General features: G+C 41.4%; 2 protein-coding genes across 5 annotated transcripts in view; one reads left to right on the forward strand and one right to left on the reverse strand.

Annotated features, from left to right (window-relative positions):
• Nucleotides 1–10,465, forward strand: part of LOC116780610 (ethanolaminephosphotransferase 1-like) — a 58,617-nt gene extending 48,152 nt beyond the window's left edge. For both annotated transcript variants that reach the window (XM_032675817.1, XM_032675823.1), the window contains exons 8-10: nucleotides 436–616; nucleotides 4,580–4,762; nucleotides 5,907–10,465. In XM_032675817.1, coding sequence (XP_032531708.1) covers nucleotides 436–616; nucleotides 4,580–4,762; nucleotides 5,907–5,972 — 430 coding nt within the window. In that variant the 3' untranslated portion in view covers nucleotides 5,973–10,465. The remainder of the gene's footprint in view (nucleotides 1–435; nucleotides 617–4,579; nucleotides 4,763–5,906) is intronic.
• Nucleotides 9,546–16,200, reverse strand: part of MAPRE2 (microtubule associated protein RP/EB family member 2) — a 100,222-nt gene continuing 93,567 nt past the window's right edge. The window contains exon 7 of one of the 3 annotated variants that reach the window (XM_032675832.1): nucleotides 9,546–12,494. In XM_032675832.1, the coding sequence (XP_032531723.1) occupies nucleotides 12,423–12,494 (72 nt within the window). In that variant the 3' untranslated portion in view covers nucleotides 9,546–12,422. The remainder of the gene's footprint in view (nucleotides 12,495–16,200) is intronic. The other 2 variants (XM_032675842.1, XM_032675853.1) reach the window with 2 other exon arrangements.

The raw sequence follows: 16,200 nt of genomic DNA on the forward strand, positions 1-16,200 counted from the left end.
GTCTAGCAGCATCACCTCTAGACCTAAATACCTGTCAGCCATGTGCTTGACTCTTCTGCCACTGAAAACATGGGGTGTATTGACTGAAACAATTTAATGTCTCATAAGTTTCATGCTCTATTTTGAATTCACAGCATGCCTGTATACTTGAGAGTACTGCAGCTCACTTCATGTGAGTTTAGTGGTCCATTGCCAGGCAATGGTGAGCAGGTAAAGCTGACCAGGAGCTATGTGAATAAACCAGTAGAACTTAACCCCAGAAATAAATGTTACTTGGGCATACTACAGTTTCTTGAAAAATGTCTGCACATTTGCACAGGTAGCTATGTTGCAAGATGAACTCCTGGGCTGAGTTAGGCTAGAGGTTGAAGTTACTGTGTGGAAATAGAATGGATAAATTTTCTTACTCCATAAAATTACTGTATTTACTTACAGAGCACATTTAAAGAAAACACTGAAGCATGATTCTCTGTATGAAGGACTCCTACCTCTTGTGTCACCTCTGTTGCTGTTCGTTCTTCTTACAGTCTGGGTGGTTTTATCTCCAAGCAACATATTGGCAAAGCAACCAAGGCTGTTTTTATGGATGGTTGGGGTTGCTTTCTCAAATGTTATTGTAAGTATATTTGAGGTGAGATATTATTTAGAGATAGCTTATTTAGAGATAGCTTTTTATTTTTATGTGAATAAACACATAAAAATAGAAGGGGACAAAATGTAGCTAAAATCAGCAGAGTCACTCAGCTCTTCTACCTCTGTGTTACGCTCTGTCTTATAAAAATACTCCACAACACTTGTCTGGACTAGGGACATTTACAGAATTGAAATACCTACTCTGCCACAGCATAACACTTTTATGAGGGTTCTGGGATTTTTTTGTTTTGTTTTTTTTTGTGGTTTTTTTGTTTGTTTGTTTTGTTTTGTTTTTTGGTTTGTTTTTTTTTGATAGTGGTTTTTTTTGTTTTCGTTTGGTTTGGTTTTTTGTGGGGGTTTTTTTTGAGGGTTTATGACAACCCTAGGGAGGCCTTACTTCAGAAATAGAACATACTCCCCAACACACAGGCAGAACTGGGGACTTGTCGAAGTAAAAGAAAAGTCAAAACAGGCACAGATTTATTAGCAAGAGTAGAGGGGTTGTAGCTTTCCCTTGCTCTTGTGCCCATTAGTGTTGTACATGTATTCCTGTATCCTGCAGTTCAGCTGATCCTACATTTTCCCTTCACTGCTTAGAATAAGGCCACACCACTGACAGGGGCTCTCTGCCCACAGATTAGTTTCTCCTATACCACATCATTGTGACCAGTTTCCCCCCTTTAACACCTATGAGGCAACATAAACCTCCATGAAGTACCAGCATGGGCAGCCAGACAGTGGTGCTGAGCACTGCAGGTAACCCAGGGCTTTATTCTCTGGAGGCAGCCCTTTGCCTCTCTTGCCAAGAGAGTAGCCAAGCAGAAAGGTGTTCCTCCATTTAAGCTAAAAATACCCTAGAGGATAGTGCCTAGTGTCATCTTCGGAAAATAGTCTCCAACACCATCTAAAACTGTGTCACTGAGCAATGCTACATCTGATTGAAAAAGTGAAAGACTTGAAGTGCCTTGCATTATGAGAGAGATCTTAAAAATATAGGATTTTAAAAGAGAAAGCATAACCTCTCTAGAAACTTGTATTCAGGAATGGAAAAGAAATCATAATTGTGATGTTCGTTAGATGTATCCTATAAACGTACTTTTCTGAGGGTCACAGATCAAACAGTTCCATCTTAAGGACTTAACACATCTGAAAATAACCTCATTTTTATGAGATTAAGTTTTATTGTATGCATTGTTCATTACCTAATCTACCCCTTTTTCTTAAAAGAATAGCATAGATTCCAAAATGAGAAATAAAATTATTTCATGCCTGTAGGGAAAATGCTTTCAGAGTTTGGCAGATGGCAGTTTATGCATATACATCTTAGCCAACCAAGAGTGATTGTGGCAGGATGCTTGCAGAAGAAAAACAGTAAGGCAAACCAAAAGTTTCTTTATAGACTGCAGTTTATCAGACATTGAGTGCAATATATGTTCTTCTAGCCTTGTTTTTTCTTTTTCCAAAACATATACTGCAGTGTTGGAGGCTCACGTGAATTAAAAATGTATGCATGTTAGTTGAAATTTTTAACATTTTAAAAGCAAGCATTAAAAATGTATGGGTGTTAGTTGGAATTTATAACATTTTAAAGTTGAAAAACAAGCCTATATTTCCTTTCACCTCCACTGGTCCCTTATACACACGTTTTTTCCAGCATCAGAGTAAGGCTTGTCATGGCAATACTTTTCTTCTCCTTGATAGCCTGACACTCTGGGTTTCCATTGTCTGCTCTGCAGACCACAAACTGCAGCCTACGTTTCTCTACCTGCCAGTATCTTGAACTTCCCATGCCTTTGACAACATATTTGGTCACCCAGCAGATCCCCTAAGCTAGATGCCTGGTCTCAGACTTGGTCTCACAGCCACTCAGTGTCAGGGCAAGTAGGGAGCGGGCAGAAGGGCAGGCTATATCCAGCATTTTTGGTTAAACTAAGGAATTACGTCCTCCAAGGCCTAAAAAAGGAAAGCTGCTTACTCACGAGAGGAGGACTTCTTTTCCCAGTCTCCGCAGCTGGCAGTGGGACTGCCTGTGGATTGACTGCCTCTCTTGCCGGGAAGCCGACCTGGCTTTGAGATTTGTTCATACGGCAAGTGTCACAAGTATCCAGGCCTGAGCAAACCACCACAGAGCACAGCTGCCACAGCTCTCACGTAGGAAGCTCTCAGAGGCATGTGTTTGAGTCCAGGAGGAGTGGTGGAGTGGGTAAGTCCCATGGAGGGCAGTTGAGCCATCCCCATAGCAGGAGCGCAGTGGTTGATGTGGTGGTTGCCATGACGAGCTGGAGCAGCTCAGACTCATGAGATGCTTCTTGAGGAACGTTTCCAGGGAAAATGGTTAAGGGAGAAGACATTAAGGCCCTACTCAGGGGCACAAACCACAGCCGCTAGAGGATTAACTTCAGCAGGGCCAGGGAAGCATTGAAAGGCATAGGCGAGGGGGATGGAAAAGCACAGGGCACAGTCCCTTACCTCTTCTTTCCCATTTCCCTGTCCAGACACCAGTGCTTTCATCTCCTAATGCTGTTTTTGCCTCACTTGTAGTGTCAGTCAGTGCTTCAGGACCAAGGGAAAAAAGGAATTGAGGGAGGATCGGAGAGCATAGTCCATTTTGCAGTCCTGTGATACACTGAAGGTGAATTGCTCCAAATATTAATAAGCGATCTTTATGAAAAATCCAGTACTGTACTTAACATGGTATACTAATGGTTTAAAACAATGTGAAATTCAACCTCTGGACAGGTGCAATTATTTAGCAGAAAAATTATAGCATATAGATTGCTTTAGCAATTTCTGATACCCTCTGGAATGATTGCCAAAGGACCCATAAAACTAGTGGTATTAAAAAAATTCACAATCAATACAGAGAATGCATTGTAAGTGCAAATATTAACCTTAGGTACAAATGCTTACTTCTTCCATTATTGAAAGTTAATTATTTTTTCATGGTTTATTTTTGCATTCTTCAGCTTGAACAGAATGGGCAGTAAAGCCAGAATTTTTTCCCTATGGTCAGACTCCTACTGCTGCTGTCATAAGATTTCAGGCACTGCACAGGGAATGAGTTTTTCATTCTTCTACTTTTTTCAGGATACATAAAATCTATTTTTAACCACATTTCAATTTTGAGTGAAACTTAAATGGGTAAAATATTTCTGATGTGCCTAAATTCCTTTTTATTTTTGTAAAGGGCATGGTGTATATGAGACACATTTCTTAAGGAGCCTAAACCAGGCAAAACACTTCGGTGTGCTTAACTGGTTTTAAAATGCTGAACTTCAAGTGAGTTCATCTCATTAGGTTTCAAGAACTCAGTGGAATTAAGCTAATTGCTTTCAGTTAAATCATGCACCACATATTCATTTTTTCCGTCATTCTGAGTGGGATCCCTTTCTCTGGGCCCCCAACTACATCTCCAGGGAATCCGCTGCCATGACTGAGCCAAGAAAATGGTGTTTTAGTACATGAAGGAGTGCTAGAAAAGAAAAACAGGATTTGAAAGTGTCATATATTGTATTCCCTCCCTTCTATACAATGAAGCAGAAGACATTTCTGTCATGCCATGTGATTAAAATGCCATTATGCTCTCCCAGTGATTAAGTGGTGGCACATTTGATTTGAGATCACATCTTTACGAGCCTCTGTAAAAACATAAGATGGCAAACAAACTCCCCTTTTTTGAAGATGTGCTTCAGCTTATCAAGTGTGTCAAAACACTGTCTCTAGAAAAGTGTGTATGTTAAATTACTTGTAATAATGTCCTTTAGGACTCACAGTGAGGCACAAAGATGCACCTATAGTAATCTTCTCACCAGAAACAAGCCTCATTTTGAACTCTAGCTTTGTTTTCCCCTCATCCAAAGCAACCCACAGAGAAAATGGATGTACTTTTACTTGGACCCCCGGGACTGACCCAGCGCTTCTCACCTGGCCCCTTTTGCTCCAACAGTGCAAGGTGATCATCTGCCAGATGAGCGGCACCCGGCCGGAGGTTTTCCACTGGTTCCTGTTGCCGCTGGCACTGGTGGTGTACGCAGCCATCTCTGGGTTGCTGGGCTGGATGGAAGAAGCTGTTCTTGCCGTGTTCACCGCCCTGGTCACGGCCGCCCACGTGCACTACGGGGTCTGCGTGGTGAGCGGGTGCCTCCAAAGCAGCTACAGAAGAGCTGCCCTGGGGCGGGCAGGAAGATGGGGTCTGGGAGCAGTTTCTAGTTGGGGCGGTGTCTGGGAATCTGAAAGTTCAATTAGGGTTTTTTTTTTTCTTTGTGTTTTTTTATTTAGTCTAAAGTTAAAAGTCAGTTTATTACAGGCAGTGCCTTTTTGCAACAACTTCAATGACCTGAATTGTTCCAATGTACCCAAATGGTTTTGGATTTAAACCCATCACAATCCGAATATTTATGGACTGGTTTTATGTAGCAGCTGACCCACGTGGCATGAACACTCCCACCCCTTTTTTTGGCCTTTCTTCTTCGTGAGGTTATCTGACTGAAAAACTAGCAAGGTAAAATGCAAAGTGCCATGAATAGAATTAATAAAATAAGGCCAACTTTGCTTTGAATCTGCGGGCAAAAGAGCTGTTTAATTTCTAATCTTTTCTTGGCCCTGTGTTAGCATCTCTCAAGCTAGAGACATGAACAGTTTTCCAGTTCATCAGTCTTACCAGTGCATTTTTGTGTCTGCTAGATCTCAGACTTGTCATTTATTGTCATCTGAATTACTGCTTAAATTCATTTTTACTTTGCTGATGCCCTCTTCTCTAAATTGTCAAATAATCCTTTAGCAAGTGTTTTCATGGGGATTTGCTTTTAGATAAAATACCTAGCATAGCAAAAATCTCATTTCAGAGGGAGTTGTTCAGCATTCTTTAAGACACACCGTTGGGATGTAAGGATTTTCTTTGAAAGAAGACTTGTCAGCAGACATTGGTGTCATAGTAGAGTCTACCCCAGCATCAATATGGGCCAACTGGTGAGGGTCAGAATGGAAATACCTGGTCAAAGTTCACTATTGACTGAGAGGGCCCAGCTCCATCACGGCTTATGTCATCTGTGAATCTGGTCTGTAAGCAAATTAACTTCCCATCGGTGTGATGCAAGAGGAATGTAAGAACTACAGCTCTCTTGCTTGAATACTTGCAGGTCCTTGCGTACTTGTAGGTCCCCAAGTACACGAGGACTGTGGTTGGGTCCTCCCCCCTCTGACTGGGAAAGGAGAGGCAGTGAATTGTGAAGCACATACCAAACAGGCTGCTAATCTCCATGATTTCTCTTTAGGGTAGGCAGCTGAGTGAGCACTTGAACATTTACATCTTTTCCCTGAAGAAACGCATCCAAGAGTGAACACCTGCACTATGATCAGACTGTAACACTTACGTGGAGATCTGCAACTCTTCTGATGTGATACACAGTTGGAATTAATCTGATTAAAATAACCAAAGAATAGAACAGTACAGATATCTGAACCAATGCGACAATGAGCTATGCAGCAAGATGCTTCATCTCAGAGGAAGATTCCTGTCCAGCAGAGAAGTGTTTGCCAAGTTGTTCTGCTGCTAACATTTATTCTCTTCTAACACTAATGCTGTGTTACTGGCCTCTCTGAAGCTTTTGTCTTCCTCCTCCTTGCCATTTTGTCCAAAGTCCTGGATAAATTCATGCCTGGTTACATAAGCTTCTTGGTGGTTTATAACCAGCACTGGTTTTGCTCAGCCTAGTCACCAGTGGGACCCCAGCAATGCAAACACTCCCTGTATGTCCTTCTCACTCAGACATCTGTGCCTGCTTCATTTTCCATATTTATTTTCTTACAACTCATTTCTTCCATACAACCTCCTGAAAGGCTTATGCACATTCAGTCTTTTCCTCACCTCAAATGAATGTGTGAAGACAAGAGAATGAGCTGAGAAAGCTATGGGTAAAGTGTTTTTGAAATGTACTTTTTTTTTTCCATTCTCAGCATCAAGATGAGTCTCAGCTGACCTGTATCTGTCAGAAATGCAGGCTCTGTACAGCAGCAGCTGACCTTTATATTTATTTCCTAGGCAGTAACAAGCACATTGTTGATATTTCAGTAGCCACGAGCAATATACTCTACAAAGGTAACCAGCTGAAAATAAATTTGGCCAGCAAACCTTCAAAGATTCACACATTTCACTGCAAAACTAGTTTAGGTCAAACATCGTGTATGAGTGCAAAATGCAAAACAAACCATTATGTGCCTGTGTGCTTGAAGCAAATTCTTGTGGGTTTAGAAAATGACAAAAGAAAAAAAAAACAAGAAGAGCTTTTTTTTTTTCAAACGTTACACATTTGCATGCAGATGTAAACTGCTCACTTCATCTGTGATACACGTAGGTTTTCTGCATGCCTTGGAGGAAGGAGTAAGAATTTGAGTTTCATCTCTTTTCATATGCTGCCCTAGCCAGAGGGACTTTGTGGTCTTGAAGCACTAATGAAACAATCTGTCCATTCCCCAAGGTAAGCGTGAGATTACATTTTTGCACAGAGGGATGTGATTGACAGACTGGCATATTTATTAACTATTTTGCTTGCCAGAAGCCAGGTAAAAGCACAATTGTTGAGCTGCTAAGGCTTAAGTTCACCTTTTTCAGTTCTTAGACCATTTCTCTGGGTTTATCAGTAGCCTGATCATTCTTTTCTCCCCCACCCCGTTAACTTACCCTTATATCAGTAGCTCCTATTAGTATTTTCAGCTGAGCACTGACTAGTCATATGAACAGCTTCATTTTAAGCTGGTGCTACCTGTTAAGTAGTTGTCCTCCCACAACCTCAGCAGGTGATTTCCCCTGGCAGCCCTTCCCACGGTGCCAGGAGACAAGCCTGCACATCAGCTTCCCCTCATCACAAAGCAGAAATCCACACCGACTGGGAAGGTTTCTCGTGATTTGAAAGTATGCATGTTCCACCTACCAAATGAGCATGCTGAGGGTCCCACCCCACAAATGAACATGAGACTACAGTCACAGTTCAAGCAGCTTAAGGTTTGAGTTAGGCAGAGGGGACCAGTCATCCTGTTAATGCAGAGTCAGAGGTTTTTCCAAGAGCCCTGCAGGGAAGGGAGGCTCCCATGCCCTTTGGTACTACTGTGGTCCAGCTCCAAGAGACATCTTCCAGCCTTCCTCCCCACTGGTGTGGTAGGCATGCCCCTATCCTGCATGATGCCCAGGGAGTGTGGGGTGTCCACCAAGGCACTCCCTAAGGACTCTCTCAGAATAAGTCTGAAGGCTGGTTATTTAATGAAGTTTGCTAGAAAAGGCAGTTTGTGTTGAATGGGAATGACAGGTTTGATGTTGTTGCATGCACCCAACAGTCTCAATGTTTGATGGAATTAAATACTACATCCAATACCAGAGACATAAAAGTCTCACCTACTTTATAAAGGAAGTTTATATTTCACCCTTCCATCACAAGTGTCTGGAGGAAGTTCTGATGAGAAAAGAATTAGAATACAATAAACAAAATTACCTCTAAATTGGTTGTACTGGAGAAACTCTGTGGACAGGCTTCCCTTTTACGTCTGTCTTGCACTTAATTAGGAAACAGCTGGAAATAAGGGTCACAGAAGCAGCACTATTTGATGCACTGTAATGGAGTATTTTGAAATATTCATTAAATGAAATCATAAAACTTGAAATACCACAACCTGCCTGCACTTGTACCTTTCTAAAGAGAAATACAGCGTCACTTTTTAAGGACATTAAGCTCTGGCCGAGTTTTTCACCTTCTATATGAAAACATGGCAAATAATTTTATTTTTCCTTTTTAAAGGAACTTGTCACTACAATCTCTATAAAGACATATATAAAAAGAAATCATGTATTGCACAGTGTATATATTGAGTTTTTAGCCATTCTAGATGGCAGCAGGTTCAATGAACAGGAATAAAAATGCTTTGCTCATAGGGTGGTACGGTCACAGATTTATTTTGCAAAGTCAGATAACTATGTAGATGACCTCACAGTCTTAACAAAGATTTTTTTTTTTTGTTGCAACATTATGGCAGAACGTTTTCAACTATTTGAACTGGAAAATAGGTACCTTTTTTATGCTTTTGAACATCTGCACTAGCCCAAAGACATGCCTCCCCCACCAAGTCTTACAAAAAGCAACTCAAAAGAGCAGCTCTCCCAGGTTTGAACACCTGGGTTAGAAATGGGCTCCTCTATCCCTGCTTCATCCTACCCCCTCTATTAGAAACCTTCCCTGAGTGGGGCTAAGCAAAAATTTGGCCTCAGCCCCAGGGAATACCTGATAGCAGTGGGGCCCAAGGCTGGTGGCACACAACCATGGCACAAAGGGGTCCTGAGCCAAGGCTCAAAGCCTTGGAGATTGAGCAGCAACTACTGTGGCAACATTGCTCATGCTACAAAAGATCAGAGCAGTGAGAATTACAGTGAAGTTTCCCACCTTTTATTCCAAAAAGCCTAATATACTTTAATCTGAAACGCAGGCAGGTTTTAGGTACTGCACTGAAGATTCATCCTTGAATACCTGGCCACTGCAGGAAAGTCCACTGGGAGTTTCAGTGCCCTTGCTGTAGTACTCTCTTCACCTCCTGGCTGCTGCCAGTTTTGCTGTTGTATCAAAACTGATACACAAGAGATTTAGTACTCTGAAATCTGAAAGCATTTACCATAAAGAAAAATGTGCTGTTTACATGCACAGGCATACATGCATTTTCTTTTTGATTTACAGAAGGGGATACAGTTGCTGAGCTCTTGGGGAAACAGATGCTACCCACACACACACAGGATAAGTGAACTTTTGGTTTTTTAATGCAGCTGCCTTTTTCTTCCTGCTCCCATATGCAGTCCCTGATGAATCAAAAATATGTATTTTATCCAGAAAAGTATTACTTTAGAATGTTCTGAATAGTCTCTAGAGCTAGACAGATTTTAACATATATTTTTTTATTAAATATGTAAAAAGATAAACGCAAGTCAAGTTATTCACATATTCAGACAAAAATCTACTCTATCATGCGACAATTTGTGGATAATGTAAAATGACTGATACATCTGAATAAGACCTTTTTTGTATCTATTATGCCATTACTTATCTATTTATAATTAACAATACATATGTTTACATTCCTTTCAGTTTACATTTAATATATAACCAAAGCTTTATGGTGTGCTATTTAGTAAAGGTAATTACAAATGCATATTAAAACCATAACAGAAGAATGGGTTACTCACAGGGGGTGGGGGGAAAAGGACAACTCTTTCCCCTTTCAGAACACTGCTCTCCCCTCAGCACAGCCAAATTTCTAGTGCCCTCAAGGTATTTCACTGCCCCAGCTCCCTACATTGTAACTCTGCCCTTGATACAAGCAGTGAGAGGGCTATGGTCCTCAGATTAGAAATAGGATGTGAGGAATTTTCAGGAAATTAAGTGCAGCTTTTTTAAAAATTTTCTTTTTTTTTTATTTTATTTTAATACATGCTTCAAAAGAGAGAAGAGTAGAGAGGCACAACAGCTTGGCTATGAACTGTTCAGGGAGCTCAGCAACCTCAACCATTTGCACCTTTAGAAAAACGTTTTCCCTTGAAGTGCTCTCCATGCATCTGCTCAAGTATTAGCAGAAGGATGAATGGCAGTAAGCAGAGACTGATGCTGATGAAATTAAGTTTATAGCCTGATCCCAAACTCCTTGCCCCATCAGAGATCCCGTATAGGTTAAAGGACATTCTGGAATCTGGAAAAAAAATTAGTAACTGCTCTTCAACAGTATTATGAAGAACTACCATTTATTACAATGACAATTGTAATAAGTACATATGTTCTAATAAACACAAACACAACAAAAATGACAATTCCCCCATTGTGGTGATTCTTGGAAATACTTCTTTTGGAATATACACATTTTTTAAATAATTAAACCAGACCTTATTTTCAACCAATTGAAACGGGAGAGGAAAGTGCTGGCCTGCAGGTTGCAAGTACTTTGACTTCATCACCGAGTAGGATGTGAAGTCAGTACTGGATTGCAGGGCTGGCAAAACTTCAGCCTGCAGGGTCCAGAAACTCTTCTGTTGTGCAGGGGGAGGATTAAGGAACTGGAAATACCTGTTCTAGTGCTTAACAGTATTTTATATATTTTCGGTGGTGCAACGCAACAGCAGGGTTCTCACATTTAACTAAGAGCCACTTAGCTGCAAAAGATTGATTAGAAATGGAAAACTGCACGTGTCATGCTTGTGTGTGCCCGAGGGTTGATTAATTGAAAACCTTTCCATGGAACCATAAGCTGGGAACGTACACTTTAGGAGCCTATGAACATCTAAAATGATTTAGCTGTTCAACAGGCTTTGGAGTTTTTCAGTGAATGCCAATTGGGATGGGATTTCGACAAGTACCTGCTAAATCAGAATAGCAATCTCCAGTTCGGAAGATCAAGTGAGAAACCAAGAATACCAAGCATTAAATAATCAGAGAGACTACAACACACAGTTTTATGAGAAGAACAAGGAATGCTTTATATACTCCAAGATACCACTGTTTATAAAATACCATCATTTAGAACAGGGTCATGGGACCACACTGGAAGGGAACACTCTCACTGCAGACATCTCCAGGGCCTTGATGAAGGAAGGTCAGCCCAGAGCAGAAGCTGCTCTGTCCCTTTATGTTAGATGGTCCCCCTCTTATGTGGGCCCTGTCTCCAGGACTCCTCACTGCCTCTCCATGCTTTGGAAGCAGCCTCAAACCTGTGAGGTGTCCATGACTCACTTACATAGGGTTTGGGGAGGGGTTCAGGGCTAATGCTGTTGCTGGTTTTTCCCCATACCTTGCACTAGTGAGAAAATTTCTGTCTTCCAGACTTTTATGGATGGGGCAGTGGAGGGGAGAAAGAAAGCAAAAAGAAATGGCTGGCCTACTTTGTCCTTTTCTGAGGAGTGGGAAGCCAAGGATGATGGCAGAAATCATGTCCTGCAGCTATACTTGTGTCAAGGAGATTTCTCTCCTCCATCAGTACTGAGCTCTGTGGAGGCAGAGCTGCAGCTGGAGCTGGGACTGGATTCCTCAGGAAGAAGAAAAGCTGGGAAATGTCTGTTTACTAGTCACGAAACTGGGAGAGTTTTCAAAAAACTTAAGTGGATATCTGTTTCTCCAGAAATAAGCCAAAAAACATACCACGCAGCTTTCTAACACGGGTTTAAATCTCCCATTGAAACAGATGCTCTGCCTGTGAAGGCAGGAAAGGAATAAACATGAGCAACATGAGCATTTTCTTCCACAACACACCTCATCGTTATGGCTTGAGTATGACATCCACTGTATCCCTTTATTCCAATTGTTTGACCAAATTTATGCCCCAAGGCAAATGTACTAGAAAACGCAAAAGCACCACAAAGTGAGAAACACAGCTAGTGGTACGGAACTTCTTGCCACACAAAATGCCAATATAAATATGTTAGAACAAGTTACAAGTGTATCATACTTAAGACGAAAAAGAAAAAAAATAAATATATATATTTTTAAAGAGCAGAACAAATCTCAAGCAGCCAAGTGGTGAAGTTGCAGTGATGTACAGTAGGTGATGTAGCCCTACAACCTCTTGGGAAGATACACTGAAAGAGGACGTCTGCAAATGCATCTTGGCAAAGTATTGGTACAGAATGCAGTGGTTGGCTGGCACTCACTATGGTACATAAATGTTAATGGCAGACTGGGAGTGAACTGATTTCAAGTTTGAGGCCGCACATGTTCCATTCTCCAGAAGAAAGTTCTAACACAAAATGAAAATTGTCAGAGATGCTGCATGAGTCAGTACTCATCCTGCTGCTGGGGCTGTTCATGGACTTGCTCTTCACCTTCATGATCATCTGTGTGGCTCTCCTGTAGGGAGAAAAAGACCCCAAAACATTCTTCAGTAGAAAGCACTCCTCATGTAATCCTGCCCCACGGTGCTCACTGTAGCACAAATCTTAATTTATAATTTTCATGCAAGTAAGTACAAAAGGGGCTGTTACCTAAGAAAAGCAGTCTCTTGTAGTATTACAATAAAATGTATTTACTTTACTTTTAATCGAGGCATATGCAGTACTGATATTTCCTTAGAAAAAAATGTCAGATATCACTGAGTGATATCTGTTCTGGTAAGCAAACATTTTTAATAGGTAGACAGCGATATGCCAACAGTTAGATGCTGTATCATACAATCCTGATATCCTCCTATTTTCAGTTTGTCCAAGGTTTTCTGAACCTGTTTGCTGTGGTTTTCACACAATCTTCACTCTGGGTTTACATCACTGAATGGACATGACACTTGTGCTATCACTTGCTTTAAAAATTAAACACAGCCTCCTTTTTGAGGTCAGGCATACTACTTTCTCCAAAATAATACACCCATGCTAACTACCAAAGGCTTGCATACACATTTTCTTGGGAGGTGGGGGGGGGAAGAGTCCAGTATTCACTGATTTATAAAGCTATAAGCACTTCCCATTTACAAATGGTTCTTATGCACCAAAGCTGTCCCTCTGAATATACATTCCCACTGGAAGACAAATCCAACTCAAGGTGATACCAGTTCGAAACAACTTCCAAGTTAGAGACAACAGACCTAGTATCCTGAGTTGACCTGGATGTTATCTGAGTTCAAAAAGTCTGGTTGACCCTTACAGCATCCCTTCTGGATTCCCATTAAGCACAGCTGCATTTACAGCTTTCCTCTGAAGTGGTTTTCATTTTTCCACAGCACGGTTCACTGAAAAGATCCCTCTCGCATACGCTCTGCCCTGCATTAAGTACCACTCTACCGTTGGCAGCTCTGAAGGAAAACACTTTTCCAAGACACTGAGCTGCCATTCAAGTGCATCCCCAGTTGAGTACCTGTGCAGAACTCTCCTGGCTCCCAGCAATTTCGTTAGAAGCAAGTGGCTTGAACAACAAACTTGAACACATTGATACTGCTAAGTTTTCAAATTTGAGGCAAAAATCAAAAGAAAAGTGAGGCCATGATTTGACTTTTTCCACAACAGTCCAGAGCAGCTTATGAAATAAGCAAATTTGCTTCTGGCAATAACATATTTGTATTTCTAAAGGGCAAGAGCAGGAGAATAAGGCTCCTAATAGTTGCTGATACAATGGAAATAGTCAGCTGTTTGCCACGAACAGAAACAGGCCAATTCCAACTGAAAGCAAGCTCTCTATCACTCAGGTGCCATTTTCAGGTAGAAGCCACGTATCCGTCAGGACAACAAGTTTAGCACCTTTTGGCCCCTTGGGGGGAATGATGCCCTTATTACATACAGTAGGTATATCATGTCAAAACAGCTTTGTGCACAGTACCTAAAAACTGCAACTTCTGTGACGGGCTGCAAGGGTGCGGGACTTGCAGAGAACAGAGTTTCACAGAGAGGAGCTGACAGCTGTGAGAACGTGGCCCTGCCTTGTGGGGTGAGAAAACTGAAGCTTGTTTAATGAGCAATGTTACCTTAACCCCATCTATCCTGACCCTCCTTATGTGTTGAGGTGATCTGCTCTGGAATGCACATGTTGCACAGACTCTCTGTATGCCCAGTTTATGTGATGCCCCTATTAGAAAGCCCACTCATGTGGACTTTATAGGTCACATATACATGCTCCCTTTTCATTCATACAATAGGAAAAGCCTCTAACCATGGGAATTGGCTTGGGAATCTACTCCACAGCTCTGAAGAGGAGTGGTGGCTCCTCTCTTGCCAGGTCTACCTTTGATGGAAATAGTGAACCTTATGTGACTGACTCCCTCAGAAGTCATTCTGAGACCTGGAATACATGCTTCTCAGTATGTATAGCTTGTACAAATACATGAAATGGGAAAGACAAGAGTCACCATGCCCAGTTACTTTGGGACTGTGGAATCTCCTTGAATAGCATCCCCTAATAAGGAAAGTAGTGGAAGATCTATTTAGAGCATTTATTTCTGGCTTGAGCCACATGACCATGGTCATCTCTGTCACCCATGCTGAGAGGTGCTCCCTTTTGACCCTTAAATCCATCTGCCTCAAACTATTCAGGTGTGCCTGTAGATTGAAGAGCTAGACTATGAAAACCAGGTGTTGGGGAGAGTGGGTCTTTTTCCAAAAGTAGCAGCAGAGGAGTAGCTGCTAGAGCAGAAAGTTACCAAACCAACTGCATTTTGAGCAATTGCTCTGGGAAACTGAGATATCAAACGTGAGCAATTCACCCAAATTCTACATGAACTGAACCAGAACAGTTCATGTAGGAAAGCAAAAGCTTTCCCAAGTTTCTGCTTTATGCCAAGACCCACATGGTCTGTGTGTTTCATAACTACACATACAGCCTCTTCTTGTCCATCAGTCTGAAGCTCTCCTACTGTAATACCACATGACCAAATGCTTTACACACTGAGATCTTGACACTGTCTATAGCAGTCGTAACATAAGAATTAGGAGCCACATCTTCTCACCAACCAAATGTAGCCTTTTTAGCACTGTTCTCTGTCAAGTTTGGTGTTTTTGATGAAGAAGTAAGATTACAAATGAGCAATCTGTAATTAAAAATTACAGTGGATTACGGACTGATCAGCCAAATGTTAAGTGACAGTAGCAGATACTACATCCCTCTTGGGTAAGCGGAGACAACGAGGAGGTTTAAAACAGAACCGTAACAGAGAAAAGGGAAGCTCTATGGACAAGGAACCCAAATGGATTGATATTTGTGCTGCTCAAACTCACCAAAACTGACAAGACAAAAAAAAAAGAAATTGATCAGTCTTAAAAATTTAGCCCTTAGTGAATGAAGCAAAACAGAAGCTTATGAAGTGACATGATTGAAAATACACTATGAATCGGAATTCTGAAAAAAATAATTGCCCCACTCCCCATTCCAAGACATGAATCTGGTAAAAATCTCTTCAATGCAATACTACAACAATCAAACCTCTGGAGAATGCTTTTTATAGGGACTATGCTCTATACTTGCATTCTGAATAATTCTACACACAATTCACATAACAGCCTCATGCTGGAAACTGGGAAAGACAAACTGCTGCTACCAAGGGATTAACCTGCAAAATGATGCAAGATGAAGAATTTAACTTGGGTCAAATTCATTACAGAGAGAGAGAGAAAAAAACCCCACAAAACAGATCTGAAAGGCAAAGCAGGACAATGAGAGAGTAAGGTCCCAACCTAAAAAGTAGGTAGGATCTGAATCAGGACCAAACCAGTCTTTGATTTAGTGCTAATGCATTGGGGTCCTTCCACAGCAAATTACAGTCCATCTGCTAAGCTGAGGAGACCAAATCTTCCACCAAAAGATACAAAAAAATTGTGTGAGGAATGGCCTCTGTGTTCCTCTCTGAAAGAGAGTGCTCTCCTGCTGAAGTGACATACCCGGCCTCCCAACTGCAATCACATTTTTAGATAAAGGCACAGTTGTTGTATGTAGTTCATATGCAGGCAGAGATGATGACTGCAACAGAGAATGGCTTGGAGGGAAGAAGCAGATAAAACACTAGGATATGGACTGAAGTTATTGTAGAAAACTTTGTAGAAAATTTTGTAATGTGTTCGCCAGTAAGGAAAACTGCAGG

The sequence above is a fragment of the Chiroxiphia lanceolata genome, chromosome 1, assembly GCF_009829145.1.
Source record: "Chiroxiphia lanceolata isolate bChiLan1 chromosome 1, bChiLan1.pri, whole genome shotgun sequence".
Lineage (NCBI taxonomy): Eukaryota > Metazoa > Chordata > Aves > Passeriformes > Pipridae > Chiroxiphia > Chiroxiphia lanceolata.